The sequence below is a fragment of the Cebidichthys violaceus genome, unplaced genomic scaffold (genome assembly GCF_023349555.1).
Source record: "Cebidichthys violaceus isolate CVI_PGR_0920_01 unplaced genomic scaffold, fCebVio1.0.p SCAF_197, whole genome shotgun sequence".
NCBI lineage: Eukaryota > Metazoa > Chordata > Actinopteri > Perciformes > Stichaeidae > Cebidichthys > Cebidichthys violaceus.
Genome location: NW_027176369.1, coordinates 70,086 through 92,836, shown reverse-complemented (window position 1 = coordinate 92,836; position 22,751 = coordinate 70,086). Strand labels below are relative to the sequence as shown.

Here is a 22,751-nt window from a genome sequence, read left to right as displayed (position 1 = left end):
ATTCACGAGCCAACTTCAAGAGTACATACTAAATAATAAACTACAGAAACACACAAACATACATGAATAAACAAAGGAAAGAAGAAGAAAAGAAATGGACTAAACAATGCCTATCATTTAACTGTCCATCAGGTCAGGACGGTTTGGGTCAGAGTCCTGGAGCTGACGTTTGGTTTTAATATTCTCTGCTACATCATTAGTGTGAGGAGTCAAAACATCTCCATGTGTCAGAGGCAGAGGGACCGTAATGAGACGACGCGTCTTATTACCCGCTGGAACACATGCAGGGCAGCGGTCGCAGCATTCATTCACCAGTGAACTGTGCAGTTTTTCAGATATATTTTACGTGAATATTTATATTTTTACCTGCTTGTTTCTATTCCATTGTCTTGTTTTTCTTTTGTTCTCCTGCTGCTGCTCACTGGAGGTTACAGACCATAATTCTGCTGTATGACAATAAAGTGTCTTCAGTCTTGAATCTTGAATAACATACTAAACTATAGATTTATTAAGAGCGTTTATGGCTTATACTGTGCTATGAATTAATACGACTTTAAAAGACATACATGTAAAAGATCTGGCTGCTGTTTCCACCATTAGGGCTGGGGTGTACAATCAGAGTCGCAGTGACTCAAAACCAGGCTGCAGGAAACCAACCGGTGATTAAAGATAACCAGAGACAGAGAGGCTGAACAGTCTGCGACTGGGTCAACAGTTCAATTAGTGTACAACTAATGAAACAAGTTCAAAATGAGTGGAAAAGCAAACATATACAATTACATTTCAAAATAAACTTAATGGCCATTGTTTTTTATTAAATTATTTTAATATTAAATCATTTATAGTGACTGGAGCTTGAAGTGCTGTTGAATTGTATTGTCTCATATTCCTATTGGTGAACCTGACTGATCTAAATGTTAAAAAATACCAACATTTAATATTTATTAGACGTTTTGGAAAACGTTTGCAGCCCATATAGCTCATCTGCTTGTTTGGCTTGTTTAGGATTACATTGACTTGGTTTAGCCCTTAAACGTTATTGCAGATCACCAGATGGCAACCATGGCTTTTTGTTGGATTTATATTGATTGTTGGAATGATGTGGCAGCACGTGCGTAACCTCCCTGTGTTTGTGTCCATGTGATGTCGGTCAGCTGGGCTGCTCCGGTCCGCGGTGAGCCACCCCTCTTCTATAAATTGCCTGATCCGAGCCCGCTGCTGGCATTTGATTTGTAATCTCAGTCTCAGAGGATTTATTTGCTGCACGGAGCCTCGCGGACAAACAAACATGAGGAACGTCGCGTGGGTTGTTCTGGTTTCATCCTTTGCTTTACTTGCTTCAGGTAAATTAAAGTAAAATCCACATTTGGCACATTTGGGATTCTTATTTATTTATATTTTATATTATATTTTAACTCTTTGATCTTTCCAAAAAACCCCCCCAAAAAAATAGCTCAAGTACCAAAGACATGTTCGGCACCACCGGAGTACCCGAACACCATCCTAATGAAGAAGTATACGGCCATGCAGAAGTTCTTCAGCGGGGAGAAGGTGTATTATGAGTGCGCAGAGGACTTCGCTCCGTACAGAGGAAGCCGAGTTGCGCAGTGTGACGGTGGGAAATGGAGCCAGCTGACTCTAAAATGCGAAAGTAAGAACACGTTTTATCTGTTCGGTTAAAGAAAGTCTACATGTGTGTGAATCCAGGGAGATATTCTCAGCGTTATGTGATTTATAACGCTGAGAATGTGAGACAGATCAACAGCCCGACGCCCTCTAGCGGCGTTACGTGTTATTCCAACACACTTATTATGATAACTGCAATTTAAGAACCAATAAAACAATTTAGAAAAAAGGTCTGGATGCCGAACAAGGTACAAAAAGAACATACATTTAGTTGTGCAATTTATTCACGCAGTTTCTATTTTATTCAGATTGAACTATTACGTTGGATTAAAGGAGAGAGTCTTAAATCAATGCTCATGGATTAATTTGTTACCTTTTTTTTAAAAAAACTCCACGAGACCAACGTTCCAACACTTTACAAAAAATAAATAGGCTGCTTTCTTTTATGTACCAGAGCCAGACGTTTGGCATCTTTTCATGGCTGTATGTGCTTCCGTTGAGTAGCTCCAATCAGCTGAAGCAGGTCTGTAACTCCAGCTGTAATCTCCCGTCAGTCGTCACCACGGGCTTAGTAGACGTATGATTCTGTTCTTCACTCAAAATACATAAAGAAAGTAGTAGAAATACAGCAAAAAGAAAATAAGTTTTACTCCCCGTCGGGGAATCGAACCCCGGTCTTCCGCGTGACAGGCGGAGATACTGTCCACTATACTAACGAGGAGGGGCCTAAAACGTCATGTGACCTTATCTAACCAATCAATGGGGTGAATCGGAGTAGCTGATGAATATTAATTAGGTGTGAAGTGTGTTTTTAAATTTAAAAAGTATAGTTTGTAAAACGCTGCTTCACTGTGATGAAAAGAAAGTCCAGCTGTGAAATAAAGAGATTCTGCTTAAAAGGAAAACAGAGAGCCTCTAAAATGTTACCTGGTTGATGTCTAAAGAGGTAAATATTGTACTTTTTACCACATCTCAGAGGTAAATATTGTACTTTTTAAGTTTTAAAAAGGCGATGTCCCATTACTATTTTAGGAGGTAGACTGTTGAAACGTATATATCTTTTCTCTTTACTTAAACATTAGGAAATTAGCTTTTTATGTAATTTCATATTTAGTGTTTGGTAACGTGGATCTAACACAAGAGCAACCTATTTGAAGACACGACTGTGAAGCTCATCTCCGTCATGTGGTCTTCAGCCTGAGCTCTTAGCCAACAGTGTTTACGACACATCTCAGACATCAAGCCTTGATGTCTGCTAAAACTCACCGAGGTTGGCATGTCGGTTATGTGGTTTGTTTTGCTGCATGGTGAAATAAAGGGCGTCTTGCCTTGTTTTTGTTCCGTCTGGCAAATCACATTCCGCCCTCCTTTTTTTTCCTGTTGTGATCGGTCATTTACCGTCTCATTCTTCCGACAGAGAAGTCGTGTGGCAACGCCGGGGATCTACCTAATGGGGAGTTCCAGTATGAAGGGAATTCATTCGTCGGGGCGAAAGTTTATGCTAAATGCAGAGAGGGGTAAGTTGAAGCCCCCAGAAGGAAATCCTTAAAACTCCGTTAGAATAAGCCTCTGAATGAGTGATGCGTTTATCTCCACGTTGACAGATACACCCTGAAAGGATTCGACTACATGGTATGCAAGAAGTCTGGCTGGACCGGTGAAGTCCCGTCTTGCGTAGGTGAGCACCAGAGCGTCATCACAGGCGTGTTATCTGAAACCCATTAGAGCTCTTCACGCGCTGTGGTCGCTGCACCTTTTTAACAGGTGATCTAATGCGGCCGGTGTCGTGATTACGGTGAGTGACGACTGTCTGAATGTGACGCACGATTAAGGTGTTTCTCCTAATTTCACCATAAGTCAGAATTAGATGATGTCTCAATTGCATATTTAAACAAAAACGTGTCGGACGCAGATTGCTTCGTGTGAGTAATCAACTTGGGAAGTTTTGTGGCAATATCTATTAGTTAAAATGCAAAATGTGGAATTGAATATTACAATCAATAACTTTAATTTTGAATTCCTCTCTATATTCTGAAGGTTTCTCCAGAATGGTTTGTTCAGATATCATTCATAGCCTGATTTATAGAAAAGTGATTGGCAATGATAGTATTTTGTGATTTTTATGGAGTGATACAAAGATATCCAAAACTCCCACTGTGTTAAAACGTTTGACTCTAATATGTCAACAAAATTAAACGAGAATTTTGAACCCTGGCTTAATCCTCATTTACATATTTGAACATTTTCAGAAAGCTCACCTTGGGTGTCTCCCCTTAATTCATGTAAACATGTTTTCCGTTATGCCAATAAAGTTATGAATGAGTCCTATAAAGCCATATATAATAGGCATGTTTTTGGATTCCATCTGTTGTCCAGGCCTTAATCTACGAATGCATTTTCCTCACAGCATAGCAGGAATAGTGAGCCGCAGATACTGTCTTTATCAGACGGTGCCATCAATTTTGGATTTATTAAAAACTAATTGTAATCTCTTCAGAGGGAGAGGCCACCTGCTCCACCCCTGCAGTGGCCAACTCTGTGAACAGCACCGGACATGTTTCTGTACACCGAGTGGGAGAGTCCGTCACCGTCTCCTGCGGTCGGGGTTTCCAGCTGGACGGAGCTCGGCAGATCACTTGTGGACCCGGCGGCCTGTGGCGACCTCAGCCCCCTCGGTGCCTGCCTTCACCCGGTAAAGAAAGTGAGTATTTTATTATTACAAAGAGAAGTGGTGAAAGGTTTGTTCATCCACACTGAGCCCTTTTTTTTTTTTTTTTTTTTTGGCTCCGTTGAGCAGGAGGATGCGGCGTGCCGGTCACCACCCGGGACTCCAACGCCAACCTCGCCGACAGGTACGTCGCGATGACCTCGTTCGCTCGTGGTGACAAGGTTTATTACGCGTGCGACATCGGATACGTCGCCTCAGGCGGCAGCAGGCATCGCAGGTGTGTCGAGGGGAAGTGGACGCCACTGCTGCTAAAATGTGAACGTAAGAACTTTTTCATGATCCTCCTCAGTCCTAGTTTAGAGATTTATTAATATTACTGAAGAGCTAAATGTCTAATTGGATTCTTTGTTAAATTGCATGTGTGTTCAGAAACGATGTGGCGGGAAGTTATTGCTGAGAATGTATTACATTAAAGACCCGTTTCACTTGACCTTTTCCATGCTCCAAAGGAAGGTCGTGTGGCTCTGCAGGAGAGATTCTGAACGGACTGTTCAGCTACACCGGAGTGGAGTTTGGAGACACTGCTACAGCTGTCTGTGATGAGGGGTGAGGACCGTCCGTATACTGCACTGCTGTCTCACCCTATAGGTGGAATCGGAGTAGACTTTGAGCTGTGTGCTGTGGTCGTGTCGTTGCTCAGCACCGTGCAATGACCGTAGAGATATGAGTGAGCCCGCTTCAACGTTGACGATATGAAAATGGCCGTCGTTCTGTCCATCCTGAACTTTCTGCGCTTTTACATGTTGTACTATAGTACACTATTACTATAATAAGACTTTCTCAACCTACTATCATTATTTAGGAATCTTTCTGACATACTATACCATTCATTTTTGATGACTTTTTTTTGACATGCTATACGATGACTTAGTTGATTTTGTCACTATGCACCACTTCCTCTAAAATCTAATTTGAAGTTAGACAAATTGTCTCATGAATGTGATTTGAAGGGCTTTAATTTTGAAATGCTACATCAGAATATCCTGGTTCTTTCTGAGTAACAACTTGAGATGGTCTGCTATTAACCTGAGCTGAAATGATTGTGTAACTATGCACCATTTCCTCTTAAATCTAATCTGAAATTAGACAAATTGTCTCATGAATGGACATGCTATACTACGACTTTTTTTCGACATGCTATACGATGACTTTTTTTTGACAAGCTATACTATGACTTTTTTCTTACATGTTATACTATGACTTTTTTCTTACATGTTATACTATGACTTTTTTTGGACATGCTATACTATGACTTCTTTTGGACATGTTATACTATGACTTTTTTTCGACATGCTATACTATGACTTTTTTTCGACATGTTATACGATGACTTTTTTTTCGACATACTATACTATGACTTTTTTTCAACATGTTATACTATGACTTTTTTTCGACATGTTATACTATGACTTTTTTTCGACATGCTATACTATGACTTTTTTTCGACATGCTATACTATGACTTTTTTTAGACATGTTATACTATAACTTTTTTTCGACATACTATACTATGACTTTTTTTTCGACATGTTGTACTATGACTTTTTTTTCGACATGTTATATTCTGACTTTTTTTTCGACATGTTATACTCTGACTTTTTTTTGACATGTTATACTATGACTTTTTTTTCGACATGTTATACTGACTTTTTTCGACATGCTATACTATGACTTTTTTTTAGACGTTATACTATGACTTTTTTCGACATGCTATACTATGATTTTTTTTTGACATGTTATACTATGACTTTTTTCGACATGTTATACTATGACTTTTTTTTCGACATGCTATACTATGACTTTTTTTTCGACATGCTATCCTATGACTTTTTTTCGACATGTTATACTATGACTTTTTTCGACATGTTATACTATGACTTTTTAATTAATGTTTTTTTGACATGTTATGTTTTTTTCTTTTTTTATGACTTTTTTGGACATGCTTGTCATAACGGTCTTCTAGGCTATCACAAATACGGAAAAGGACACAATGGATGATGGTAAATGAAAAGTTTTTATTATGATGGAGTAAATAAATGACGACAATTGTAAAGTGTGTCAGTCAGTAACATCAGTAATGTGAATGTGTGAGCATGATAAAGTGGGGGTGTAATGGAGAGCAGGGCCGTCTTTCAATCAGAGAGTCGTGGTTCGATCCCCGGCTCCGCTAGTGACATATCAATGTGCCACCTTCAGGAACACTAGGACAAAAAACTGGCAAAACCACAGTCATAGATTTATAGATTAGATAGGCAGGAGCCGTCACACACTATACTATGACTTTCTTTCGACATGTTATACTATGACTTTTTTTCGACATGTTATACTATGACTTTTTTTTCGGCATGCTATACTATGACTTTTTTTTCGACACGTTATACTATGACTTTTTTTTTGACATGCTATACTATGACTTTTTTTTAGACATGCTATACTATGACTGTTTTTTCGACATGTTATACTATGCCTTTTTTTCGACATGCTATACTATGCCTTTTTTTCGACATGTTATACTATGACTTTTTAATTAATGTTTTTTTGACATGCTATGTTTTTTTCTTTTTTTATGACTTTTTTGGACATGCTTGTCATAACGGTCTTCTAGGCTATCACAAATACGGAAAAGGACACAATGGATGATGGTAAATGAAAAGTTTTTATTATGATGGAGTAAATAAATGACGACAATTGTAAAGTGTGTCAGTCAGTAACATCAGTAATGTGAATGTGTGAGCATGATAAAGTGGGGGTGTAATGGAGAGCAGGGCCGTCTTTCAATCAGAGAGTCGTGGTTCGATCCCCGGCTCCGCTAGTGACATATCAATGTGCCACCTTCAGGAACACTAGGACAAAAAACTGGCAAAACCACAGTCATAGATTTATAGATTAGATAGGCAGGAGCCGTCACACACTATACTATGACTTTTTTTCGACATGCTATACTATGACTTTTTTCCGACATGCTATACTATGACTTTTTTTCGACATGTTATACTATGACTTTCTTTCGACATGTTATACTATGACTTTTTTTCGACATGCTATACTATGACTTTTTTTCGACATGCTATACTATGACTTTTTTCGACATGCTATACTATGACTTTTTTCGACATGCTATACTATGACCTTTTTTCGTTATGCTATACTATGACTTTTTTTCGACATGCTATACTATGACTTTTTTTCGACATGCTATACTATGACTTTTTTTCGACATGCTATACTATGACTTTTTTTCGACATGCTATACTATGACTTTTTTCGACATGCTATACTATGACTTTTTTCGACATGCTATACTATGACTTTTTTCGACATGCTATACTATGACTTTTTTTCGACATGTTATACTATGACTTTTTTTCGACATGCTTATACTATGACTCTTTTTTTCGACATGCTATACTATGACTTTTTTCGACATGTTATACTATGACTTTTTTTTCAACATACTATACCATGACTTTTTTTCGACACGTTATACTATGACTTTTTTTTCGGCATGCTATACTATGACTTTTTTTTAGACATGCTATACTATGACTTTTTTTCGACACGTTATACTATGACTTTTTTTTCGGCATGCTATACTATGCCTTTTTTTCGACATGCTATACTATGACTTTTTTTCGACATACTATACTATGACTTTTTTTCGACATGCTATACTATGACTTTTTTTTAGACATGCTATACTATGCCTTTTTTTCGACATGCTATACTATGACTTTTTTTCGACATACTATACTATGACTTTTTTTCGACATGCTATACTATGACTTTTTTTTAGACATGCAAAACTATGACTTTTTTTTCGACATGTTATGCTATGCCTTTTTTTCGACATGCTATACTATGACTTTTTTTTCCAACATACTATACTATGACTTTTTTTTCAACATACTATACTATGACTTTTTTTCGACATGCTATACTATGACTTTTTTTAGACATGTTATACTATGACTTTTTTCGACATGCTATACTATGACTTTTTTTTCAACATACTATACTATGACTTTTTTTAGACATGCTATACTATGACTTTTTTTCAACATACTATACTATGACTTTTTTTCGACATGCTAGATTATGACTTTTTAGACATGTTATACTATGATTTTTTTCGACATGCTATACCATGACTTTTTTTCGACACGTTATACCATGACTTTTTTTCGACACGTTATACTATGACTTTTTTTTCGGCATGCTATACTATGACTTTTTTTTAGACATGCTATACTATGACTTTTTTTTCGACATGTTATACTATGCCTTTTTTTCGACATGCTATACTATGACTTTTTTTTCAACATACTATACTATGACTTTTTTTCGACATGCTATACTATGACTTTTTTTAGACATGCTATACTATGACTTTTTTTCGACATGCTATACTATGACTTTTTTTAGACATGTTATACTATGACTTTTTTTCGACATGCTATACTATGACTTTTTTTTCAACATACTATACTATGACTTTTTTTTGACATGTTATACTATGACTTTTTTTCGACATGCTAGATTATGACTTTTTAGACATGCTATACTATGACTTTTTTTAGACATGCTATACTATGACTTTTTTTAGACATGTTATACTATGACTTTTTTTTCGACATGCTATACTATGACTTTTTTTTCAACATACTATACTATGACTTTTTTTTAGACGTTATACTATGACTTTTTTCGACATGCTATACTATGATTTTTTTTTGACATGTTATACTATGACTTTTTTCGACATGTTATACTATGACTTTTTTTTCGACATGCTATACTATGACTTTTTTTTCGACATGCTATCCTATGATTTTTTTTCGACATGTTATACTATGACTTTTTTTTCAACATGCTATACTATGACTTTTTTTTCAACATGCTATACTATGACTTTTTTTTCAACATGCTATACTATGACTTTTTTTTCAACATGCTATACTATGACTTTTTTTAGACATGCTATACTATGACTTTTTTTAGACATGTTATACTATGACTTTTTTTTCAACATGCTATACTATGACTTTTTTTTCGACATGCTATACTATGACTTTTTTTTCGACATGCTATCCTATGATTTTTTTTCGACATGTTATACTATGACTTTTTTTTCAACATGCTATACTATGACTTTTTTTTCAACATGCTATACTATGACTTTTTTTTCAACATGCTATACTATGACTTTTTTTTCAACATGTTATACTATGACTTTTTAGACATGCTATACTATGACTTTTTTTAGACATGTTATACTATGACTTTTTTTTTGACAAGTTATACTATGACTTTTTTCGACATGCTATACTATGACTTTTTTTTCGACATGCTATACTATGACTTTTTTCGACATGCTATACTATGACTTTTTTTTAGACGTTATACTATGACTTTTTTCGACATGCTATACTATGATTTTTTTTTTTGACATGTTATACTATGACTTTTTTCGACATGTTATACTATGACTTTTTTTTCGACATGCTATACTATGACTTTTTTTTCGACATGCTATCCTATGACTTTTTTTCGACATGCTATACTATGACTTTTTTTTTCGACACGTTATACTATGACTTTTTTTTAGACATGCTATACTATGACTTTTTTTTCGACATGTTATACTATGACTTTTTTCGACATGTTATACTATGACTTTTTAATTAATGTTTTTTTGACATGTTATGTTTTTTTCTTTTTTTATGACTTTTTTGGACATGCTTGTCATAACGGTCTTCTAGGCTATCACAAATACGGAAAAGGACACAATGGATGATGGTAAATGAAAAGTTTTTATTATGATGGAGTAAATAAATGACGACAATTGTAAAGTGTGTCAGTCAGTAACATCAGTAATGTGAATGTGTGAGCATGATAAAGTGGGGGTGTAATGGAGAGCAGGGCCGTCTTTCAATCAGAGAGTCGTGGTTCGATCCCCGGCTCCGCTAGTGACATATCAATGTGCCACCTTCAGGAACACTAGGACAAAAAACTGGCAAAACCACAGTCATAGATTTATAGATTAGATAGGCAGGAGCCGTCACACACTATACTATGACTTTTTTTCGACATGCTATACTATGACTTTTTTTCGACATGTTATACTATGACTTTTTTCCGACATGCTATACTATGACTTTTTTTCGACATGTTATACTATGACTTTCTTTCGACATGTTATACTATGACTTTTTTTCGACATGCTATACTATGACTTTTTTTCGACATGCTATACTATGACTTTTTTCGACATGCTATACTATGACTTTTTTTCGACATGCTATACTATGACTTTTTTTCGACATGTTATACTATGACTTTTTTTCGACATGCTTATACTATGACTCTTTTTTTCGACATGCTATACTATGACTTTTTTCGACATGCTTATACTATGACTCTTTTTTTCGACATGCTATACTATGACTTTTTTCGACATGTTATACTATGACTTTTTTTTCAACATACTATACCATGACTTTTTTTCGACACGTTATACTATGACTTTTTTTTCGGCATGCTATACTATGACTTTTTTTTAGACATGCTATACTATGACTTTTTTTCGACACGTTATACTATGACTTTTTTTTCGGCATGCTATACTATGCCTTTTTTTCGACATGCTATACTATGACTTTTTTTCAACATACTATACTATGACTTTTTTTCGACATGCTATACTATGACTTTTTTTTAGACATGCAAAACTATGACTTTTTTTTCGACATGTTATGCTATGCCTTTTTTTCGACATGCTATACTATGACTTTTTTTTCCAACATACTATACTATGACTTTTTTTTCAACATACTATACTATGACTTTTTTTCGACATGCTATACTATGACTTTTTTTAGACATGTTATACTATGACTTTTTTCGACATGCTATACTATGACTTTTTTTTCAACATACTATACTATGACTTTTTTTAGACATGCTATACTATGACTTTTTTTCAACATACTATACTATGACTTTTTTTCGACATGCTAGATTATGACTTTTTAGACATGCTATACTATGACTTTTTTTAGACATGCTATACTATGACTTTTTTTAGACATGCTATACTATGACTTTTTTTCGACATGTTATACTATGACTTTTTTTCGACATGCTATACTATGACTTTTTTTCGACATGCTATACTATGACTTTTTTTTTGACATGCTATACTATGACTTTTTTCGACATGTTATACTATGACTTTTTTTTCGACATGCTATACTATGACTTTTTTTTCAACATACTATACTATGACTTTTTTTTAGACGTTATACTATGACTTTTTTCGACATGCTATACTATGATTTTTTTTTGACATGTTATACTATGATTTTTTTCGACATGCTATACCATGACTTTTTTTCGACACGTTATACCATGACTTTTTTTCGACACGTTATACTATGACTTTTTTTTCGGCATGCTATACTATGACTTTTTTTTAGACATGCTATACTATGACTTTTTTTTCGACATGTTATACTATGCCTTTTTTTCGACATGCTATACTATGACTTTTTTTTCAACATACTATACTATGACTTTTTTTCGACATGCTATACTATGACTTTTTTTAGACATGCTATACTATGACTTTTTTTCGACATGCTATACTATGCCTTTTTTTAGACATGCAAAACTATGACTTTTTTTTTGACATGTTATACTATGACTTTTTTTTCAACATACTATACTATGACTTTTTTTCGACATGCTATACTATGACTTTTTTTCAACATGCTATACTATGACTTTTTTTAGACATGCTATACTATGACTTTTTTTTCAACATACTATACTATGACTTTTTTTCAACATGTTATACTATGACTTTTTTTCAACATGCTATACTATGACTTTTTTTAGACATGCTATACTATGACTTTTTTTCAACGTACTATACTATGACTTTTTTTCGACATGCTATACTATGACTTTTTTTAGACATGTTATACTATGACTTTTTTTCGACATGCTATACTATGACTTTTTTTTCAACATGCTATACTATGACTTTTTTTAGACATGCTATACTATGACTTTTTTTCGACATGTTATACTATGACTTTTTTTTCGACATGCTATACTATGACTTTTTTTTCAACATACTATACTATGACTTTTTTTTAGACGTTATACTATGACTTTTTTCGACATGCTATACTATGACTTTTTTTTCGACATGCTATCCTATGATTTTTTTTCGACATGTTATACTATGACTTTTTTTCGACATGCTATACTATGACTTTTTTTTCAACATACTATACTATGACTTTTTTTTCAACATGCTATACTATGACTTTTTTTTCAACATACTATACTATGACTTTTTTTCAACATGCTATACTATGACTTTGTTTAGACATGCTATACTATGACTTTTTTTAGACATGTTATACTATGACTTTTTTTCGACATGCTATACTATGACTTTTTTTTCAACATACTATACTATGACTTTTTTTAGACATGTTATACTATGACTTTTTTTTGACATGTTATACTATGACTTTGTTTAGACATGCTATACTATGACTTTTTTTAGACATGTTATACTATGACTTTTTTTCGACATGCTATACTATGACTTTTTTTTCAACATACTATACTATGACTTTTTTTAGACATGTTATACTATGACTTTTTTTTGACATGTTATACTATGACTTTGTTTAGACATGCTATACTATGACTTTTTTTTGACATGTTATACTATGACTTTTTTTCGACATGCTAGATTATGACTTTTTTTCGACATGCTATACTATGACTTTTTTTTCAACATACTATACTATGACTTTTTTTTCAACATGCTATACTATGACTTTTTTTTCAACATACTATACTATGACTTTTTTTTCAACATGCTATACTATGACTTTTTTTTCAACATACTATACTATGACTTTTTTTCAACATGCTATACTATGACTTTGTTTAGACATGCTATACTATGACTTTTTTTAGACATGTTATACTATGACTTTTTTCGACATGCTATACTATGACTTTTTTTAGACATGTTATACTATGACTTTTTTTTTGACAAGTTATACTATGACTTTTTTCGACATGCTATACTATGACTTTTTTTTAGACATGTTATACTATGACTTTTTTTTTGACAAGTTATACTATGACTTTTTTCGACATGCTATACTATGACTTTTTTTCGACATGCTATACTATGACTTTTTTTCGACATGTTATACTATGACTTTTTTTCGACATGCTTATACTATGACTCTTTTTTTCGACATGCTATACTATGACTTTTTTCGACATGCTTATACTATGACTCTTTTTTTCGACATGCTATACTATGACTTTTTTCGACATGTTATACTATGACTTTTTTTTCAACATACTATACCATGACTTTTTTTCGACACGTTATACTATGACTTTTTTTTCGGCATGCTATACTATGACTTTTTTTTAGACATGCTATACTATGACTTTTTCTCGACACGTTATACTATGACTTTTTTTTCGGCATGCGACACTATGCCTTTTTTTCGACATGCTATACTATGACTTTTTTTCAACATACTATACTATGACTTTTTTTCGACATGCTATACTATGACTTTTTTTTAGACATGCAAAACTATGACTTTTTTTTCGACATGTTATGCTATGCCTTTTTTTCGACATGCTATACTATGACTTTTTTTTCCAACATACTATACTATGACTTTTTTTTCAACATACTATACTATGACTTTTTTTCGACATGCTATACTATGACTTTTTTTAGACATGTTATACTATGACTTTTTTCGACATGCTATACTATGACTTTTTTTTCAACATACTATACTATGACTTTTTTTAGACATGCTATACTATGACTTTTTTTCAACATACTATACTATGACTTTTTTTCGACATGCTAGATTATGACTTTTTAGACATGCTATACTATGACTTTTTTTAGACATGCTATACTATGACTTTTTTTAGACATGCTATACTATGACTTTTTTTCGACATGTTATACTATGACTTTTTTTCGACATGCTATACTATGACTTTTTTTCGACATGCTATACTATGACTTTTTTTTTGACATGCTATACTATGACTTTTTTCGACATGTTATACTATGACTTTTTTTTCGACATGCTATACTATGACTTTTTTTTCAACATACTATACTATGACTTTTTTTTAGACGTTATACTATGACTTTTTTCGACATGCTATACTATGATTTTTTTTTGACATGTTATACTATGATTTTTTTCGACATGCTATACCATGACTTTTTTTCGACACGTTATACCATGACTTTTTTTCGACACGTTATACTATGACTTTTTTTTCGGCATGCTATACTATGACTTTTTTTTCGACATGCTATACTATGACTTTTTTTTCAACATACTATACTATGACTTTTTTTTAGACGTTATACTATGACTTTTTTCGACATGCTATACTATGATTTTTTTTTGACATGTTATACTATGACTTTTTTCGACATGTTATACTATGACTTTTTTTTCGACATGCTATACTATGACTTTTTTTTCGACATGCTATCCTATGATTTTTTTTCGACATGTTATACTATGACTTTTTTTCGACATGCTATACTATGACTTTTTTTTCAACATACTATACTATGACTTTTTTTTCAACATGCTATACTATGACTTTTTTTTCAACATACTATACTATGACTTTTTTTCAACATGCTATACTATGACTTTGTTTAGACATGCTATACTATGACTTTTTTTAGACATGTTATACTATGACTTTTTTTCGACATGCTATACTATGACTTTTTTTTCAACATACTATACTATGACTTTTTTTAGACATGCTATACTATGACTTTTTTTTGACATGTTATACTATGACTTTTTTTCGACATGCTAGATTATGACTTTTTAGACATGCTATACTATGACTTTTTTTAGACATGTTATACTATGACTTTTTTTCGACATGCTATACTGACTTTTTTTTCAACATACTATACTATGACTTTTTTTTGACATGTTATACTATGACTTTTTTTCGACATGCTAGATTATGACTTTTTAGACATGCTATACTATGACTTTTTTTAGACATGCTATACTATGACTTTTTTTCGACATGTTATACTATGACTTTTTTTTCGACATGCTATACTATGACTTTTTTTTCAACATACTATACTATGACTTTTTTTTAGACGTTATACTATGACTTTTTTCGACATGTTATACTATGACTTTTTTTCGACATGCTATACTATGACTTTTTTTTCGACATGCTATCCTATGATTTTTTTTCGACATGTTATACTATGACTTTTTTTCGACATGCTATACTATGACTTTTTTTTCAACATACTATACTATGACTTTTTTTTCAACATGCTATACTATGACTTTTTTTTCAACATACTATACTATGACTTTTTTTCAACATGCTATACTATGACTTTGTTTAGACATGCTATACTATGACTTTTTTTAGACATGCTATACTATGACTTTTTTTAGACATGCTATACTATGACTTTTTTTCGACATGTTATACTATGACTTTTTTTCGACATGCTATACTATGACTTTTTTTCGACATGCTATACTATGACTTTTTTTTTGACATGCTATACTATGACTTTTTTCGACATGTTATACTATGACTTTTTTTTCGACATGCTATACTATGACTTTTTTTTCAACATACTATACTATGACTTTTTTTTAGACGTTATACTATGACTTTTTTCGACATGCTATACTATGATTTTTTTTTGACATGTTATACTATGATTTTTTTCGACATGCTATACCATGACTTTTTTTCGACACGTTATACCATGACTTTTTTTCGACACGTTATACTATGACTTTTTTTTCGGCATGCTATACTATGACTTTTTTTTAGACATGCTATACTATGACTTTTTTTTCGACATGTTATACTATGCCTTTTTTTCGACATGCTATACTATGACTTTTTTTTCAACATACTATACTATGACTTTTTTTCGACATGCTATACTATGACTTTTTTTAGACATGCTATACTATGACTTTTTTTCGACATGCTATACTATGCCTTTTTTTAGACATGCAAAACTATGACTTTTTTTTTGACATGTTATACTATGACTTTTTTTTCAACATACTATACTATGACTTTTTTTCGACATGCTATACTATGACTTTTTTTCAACATGCTATACTATGACTTTTTTTTAGACATGCTATACTATGACTTTTTTTTCAACATACTATACTATGACTTTTTTTCAACATGTTATACTATGACTTTTTTTCAACATGCTATACTATGACTTTTTTTAGACATGCTATACTATGACTTTTTTTCAACGTACTATACTATGACTTTTTTTCGACATGCTATACTATGACTTTTTTTAGACATGTTATACTATGACTTTTTTTCGACATGCTATACTATGACTTTTTTTTCAACATGCTATACTATGACTTTTTTTAGACATGCTATACTATGACTTTTTTTCGACATGTTATACTATGACTTTTTTTTCGACATGCTATACTATGACTTTTTTTTCAACATACTATACTATGACTTTTTTTTAGACGTTATACTATGACTTTTTTCGACATGCTATACTATGACTTTTTTTTCGACATGCTATCCTATGATTTTTTTTCGACATGTTATACTATGACTTTTTTTCGACATGCTATACTATGACTTTTTTTTCAACATACTATACTATGACTTTTTTTTCAACATGCTATACTATGACTTTTTTTTCAACATACTATACTATGACTTTTTTTCAACATGCTATACTATGACTTTGTTTAGACATGCTATACTATGACTTTTTTTAGACATGTTATACTATGACTTTTTTTCGACATGCTATACTATGACTTTTTTTTCAACATACTATACTATGACTTTTTTTAGACATGTTATACTATGACTTTTTTTTGACATGTTATACTATGACTTTGTTTAGACATGCTATACTATGACTTTTTTTAGACATGTTATACTATGACTTTTTTTCGACATGCTATACTATGACTTTTTTTTCAACATACTATACTATGACTTTTTTTAGACATGTTATACTATGACTTTTTTTTGACATGTTATACTATGACTTTGTTTAGACATGCTATACTATGACTTTTTTTTGACATGTTATACTATGACTTTTTTTCGACATGCTAGATTATGACTTTTTTTCGACATGCTATACTATGACTTTTTTTTCAACATACTATACTATGACTTTTTTTTCAACATGCTATACTATGACTTTTTTTTCAACATACTATACTATGACTTTTTTTTCAACATGCTATACTATGACTTTTTTTTCAACATACTATACTATGACTTTTTTTCAACATGCTATACTATGACTTTGTTTAGACATGCTATACTATGACTTTTTTTAGACATGTTATACTATGACTTTTTTCGACATGCTATACTATGACTTTTTTTAGACATGTTATACTATGACTTTTTTTTTGACAAGTTATACTATGACTTTTTTCGACATGCTATACTATGACTTTTTTTTAGACATGTTATACTATGACTTTTTTTTTGACAAGTTATACTATGACTTTTTTCGACATGCTATACTATGACTTTTTTTCGACATGCTATACTATGACTTTTTTTCGACATGTTATACTATGACTTTTTTTCGACATGCTTATACTATGACTCTTTTTTTCGACATGCTATACTATGACTTTTTTCGACATGCTTATACTATGACTCTTTTTTTCGACATGCTATACTATGACTTTTTTCGACATGTTATACTATGACTTTTTTTTCAACATACTATACCATGACTTTTTTTCGACACGTTATACTATGACTTTTTTTTCGGCATGCTATACTATGACTTTTTTTTAGACATGCTATACTATGACTTTTTCTCGACACGTTATACTATGACTTTTTTTTCGGCATGCGACACTATGCCTTTTTTTCGACATGCTATACTATGACTTTTTTTCAACATACTATACTATGACTTTTTTTCGACATGCTATACTATGACTTTTTTTTAGACATGCAAAACTATGACTTTTTTTTCGACATGTTATGCTATGCCTTTTTTTCGACATGCTATACTATGACTTTTTTTTCCAACATACTATACTATGACTTTTTTTTCAACATACTATACTATGACTTTTTTTCGACATGCTATACTATGACTTTTTTCGACATGCTATACTATGACTTTTTTTTCAACATACTATACTATGACTTTTTTTAGACATGCTATACTATGACTTTTTTTCAACATACTATACTATGACTTTTTTTCGACATGCTAGATTATGACTTTTTAGACATGCTATACTATGACTTTTTTTAGACATGCTATACTATGACTTTTTTTAGACATGCTATACTATGACTTTTTTTCGACATGTTATACTATGACTTTTTTTCGACATGCTATACTATGACTTTTTTTCGACATGCTATACTATGACTTTTTTTTTGACATGCTATACTATGACTTTTTTCGACATGTTATACTATGACTTTTTTTTCGACATGCTATACTATGACTTTTTTTTCAACATACTATACTATGACTTTTTTTTAGACGTTATACTATGACTTTTTTCGACATGCTATACTATGATTTTTTTTTGACATGTTATACTATGATTTTTTTCGACATGCTATACCATGACTTTTTTTCGACACGTTATACCATGACTTTTTTTCGACACGTTATACTATGACTTTTTTTTCGGCATGCTATACTATGACTTTTTTTTCGACATGCTATACTATGACTTTTTTTTCAACATACTATACTATGACTTTTTTTTAGACGTTATACTATGACTTTTTTCGACATGCTATACTATGATTTTTTTTTGACATGTTATACTATGACTTTTTTCGACATGTTATACTATGACTTTTTTTTCGACATGCTATACTATGACTTTTTTTTCGACATGCTATCCTATGATTTTTTTTCGACATGTTATACTATGACTTTTTTTCGACATGCTATACTATGACTTTTTTTTCAACATACTATACTATGACTTTTTTTTCAACATGCTATACTATGACTTTTTTTTCAACATACTATACTATGACTTTTTTTCAACATGCTATACTATGACTTTGTTTAGACATGCTATACTATGACTTTTTTTAGACATGTTATACTATGACTTTTTTTCGACATGCTATACTATGACTTTTTTTTCAACATACTATACTATGACTTTTTTTAGACATGCTATACTATGACTTTTTTTTGACATGTTATACTATGACTTTTTTTCGACATGCTAGATTATGACTTTTTAGACATGCTATACTATGACTTTTTTTAGACATGTTATACTATGACTTTTTTTCGACATGCTATACTGACTTTTTTTTCAACATACTATACTATGACTTTTTTTTGACATGTTATACTATGACTTTTTTTCGACATGCTAGATTATGACTTTTTAGACATGCTATACTATGACTTTTTTTAGACATGCTATACTATGACTTTTTTTCGACATGTTATACTATGACTTTTTTTTCGACATGCTATACTATGACTTTTTTTTCAACATACTATACTATGACTTTTTTTTAGACGTTATACTATGACTTTTTTCGACATGTTATACTATGACTTTTTTTCGACATGCTATACTATGACTTTTTTTTCGACATGCTATCCTATGATTTTTTTTCGACATGTTATACTATGACTTTTTTTCGACATGCTATACTATGACTTTTTTTTCAACATACTATACTATGACTTTTTTTTCAACATGCTATACTATGACTTTTTTTTCAACATACTATACTATGACTTTTTTTCAACATGCTATACTATGACTTTGTTTAGACATGCTATACTATGACTTTTTTTAGACATGTTATACTATGACTTTTTTTCGACATGCTATACTATGACTTTTTTTTCAACATACTATACTATGACTTTTTTTAGACATGCTATACTATGACTTTTTTTTGACATGTTATACTATGACTTTTTTTCGACATGCTAGATTATGACTTTTTAGACATGCTATACTATGACTTTTTTTAGACATGTTATACTATGACTTTTTTCGACATGCTATACTATGACTTTTTTTTAGACGTTATACTATGACTTTTTTCGACATGCTATACTATGATTTTTTTTTTGACATGTTATACTATGACTTTTTTCGACATGTTATACTATGACTTTTTAATTAATGTTTTTTTGACATGTTATGTTTTTTTCTTTTTTTATGACTTTTTTGGACATGCTTGTCATAACGGTCTTCTAGGCTATCACAAATACGGAAAAGGACACAATGGATGATGGTAAATGAAAAGTTTTTATTATGATGGAGTAAATAAATGACGACAATTGTAAAGTGTGTCAGTCAGTAACATCAGTAATGTGAATGTGTGAGCATGATAAAGTGGGGGTGTAATGGAGAGCAGGGCCGTCTTTCAATCAGAGAGTCGTGGTTCGATCCCCGGCTCCGCTAGTGACATATCAATGTGCCACCTTCAGGAACACTAGGACAAAAAACTGGCAAAACCACAGTCATAGATTAGATAGGCAGGAGCCGTCACACACTATACTATGACTTTCTTTCGACATGCTATACTATGACTTTTTTCGACATGCTATACTATGACTTTTTTCGACATGCTATACTATGACTTTTTTTGACATGCTATACTATGACTTTTTTTCGACATGTTATACTATGACTTTTTTTCGACATGCTATACTATGACTTTTTTTCAACATACTATACTATGACTTTTTTTCGACATGCTATACTATGACTTTTTTTCGACATGTTATAGTATGACTTTTTTTTCGGCATGCTATACTATGACTTTTTTTTAGACGTTATACTATGACTTTTTTTCGACATGTTATACTATGACTTTTTTTCGACATGCTATACTATGACTTTTTAGTCATTTTTAATTGTTTTACTTTTAACAGTCTTTTTCCACGTATACAGTGCCTTCCAGAATCATTGGCACCCTTAGTGAATATGAGCAAAACAGGCTTGGCTGTTTTTCCTCTCGGTCTTTCACTCAAAATATTCACACAAATCCTACCTTTTACTGAAATAAAAGAAAAATGTTGACATTAAATAGCTTTTTCCTCAAAACACGTGTGCCACACTTATTGGCACCCCTAGAAAATCTCATAATTAAAATCTAACTGAAGTATAATTCCCGTCATATTTTACATTTTTAAGTTCACCTGTTTGATTCCGAACTCGTTGTCAACCATGACTTCCTGTTTCACTGGGGTATAAATATGAGGTGACATGGACAACATAAAAGATTTTGCTTTCTCCATCTTTTTTTCACTAGGCATCGCCTTGTAGGACGGGCAACCAGAAACTGCATGAATGGCGGCTGGGACGGACGTGTTCCTTCCTGTGAAGGTGTGGTGACCTCGCATCCTTTCCTTACGTGGCCTTTTTAAGTTTCCTTCCTCTTCAGCTGTGCCAACACTACTGTATCTCTTCCAGCTGCGGTCTGCGCGGCGCCTCCAGGAGTGACGAATGCAGAGATGAGGGGCCCCCGCGAGCCATCTTACACATACAGGACTGAGATTCGCTATCATTGTCGTGTGGGAACCCTTATTGGACAAAGGAACATTTGGTGCACCAAGGATGGGACATGGAGTGATCCTCCTCCTAAATGCAAAGGTTCTTAACACTTATAAAGTTGTTTTTAAAAAGAGTTGTCTCTATCTCATTTGACAGGACTAGAATATAAATTGAGTTCTGTTTTCTCACAGAAATAACATGTCCGGATCCAAATGTGCCAAACGCCTACTGGACGGGAGCTCAAGCCGAGCAGTATCAAGACCGGGAAACTATATCAATAGAGTGTATCCCGGGCTACACGAAGACCGGCCCGGGCACCGTTACCTGTGGCGCCGATGGCCGGTGGTCACCTGGCCTCCCTAAATGCACACGTAAGTAATCGATCGTTTTTGTGTACGAGTTGCATCATCTTCTCAGTTTAACACTTATGATTAATTATGATCACATTTTTATTTCAGGACGTCGTTACAACTGGAGGGGCTAATAAGTTAGCTGAAACGTGAAACTACATGGCGGTAGTCTCCTAAGCTTCATGTCTTCCGTCTGAAAGTAGTCCATAATAATGCACTAATAGTGATATATTTTCTTACTTGCTCATAAAGACTTGTATAAACTCATTATACAGACATTAAAATATGTTTGAAATGAAGCTGAAGTACAGTATGTTTATTTCAATAAGTGTCTTGGCTAGTAACAAGTACAAACCTGTTTCATTCACCTCTGTACATAGCTTCTTCTTTTCTTTTC

The 22,751-nt window shown here is 32.6% G+C and overlaps 1 protein-coding gene and 1 non-coding gene across 3 annotated transcripts; one reads left to right on the top strand and one right to left on the bottom strand.

Moving 5' to 3' along the window:
- Positions 1 to 1,240: 1,240 nt before the first annotated feature.
- LOC137875053 (complement receptor type 1-like) lies at positions 1,241 to 22,653 on the top strand. 2 transcript variants are annotated; one of them, XM_068714005.1, is made up of 11 exons: positions 1,241 to 1,343; positions 1,454 to 1,651; positions 3,044 to 3,143; positions 3,231 to 3,304; positions 4,124 to 4,327; positions 4,424 to 4,615; positions 4,804 to 4,900; positions 21,763 to 21,836; positions 21,924 to 22,103; positions 22,196 to 22,375; positions 22,463 to 22,653. In XM_068714005.1, exons 1-11 carry the CDS (start codon positions 1,289 to 1,291, stop codon positions 22,486 to 22,488), a joined length of 1,380 nt encoding a protein of 459 aa, XP_068570106.1. In that variant the 5' UTR covers positions 1,241 to 1,288; the 3' UTR covers positions 22,489 to 22,653. The 2 variants fall into 2 exon arrangements, with proteins under 2 accessions (XP_068570106.1, XP_068570105.1); XM_068714004.1 differs by having other exon boundaries at positions 4,421 to 4,615.
- trnad-guc (transfer RNA aspartic acid (anticodon GUC)) lies at positions 2,276 to 2,347 on the bottom strand. Its single transcript has one exon. It is a non-coding gene; the product is annotated as a tRNA-Asp (tRNA).
- Positions 22,654 to 22,751: the final 98 nt, after the last annotated feature.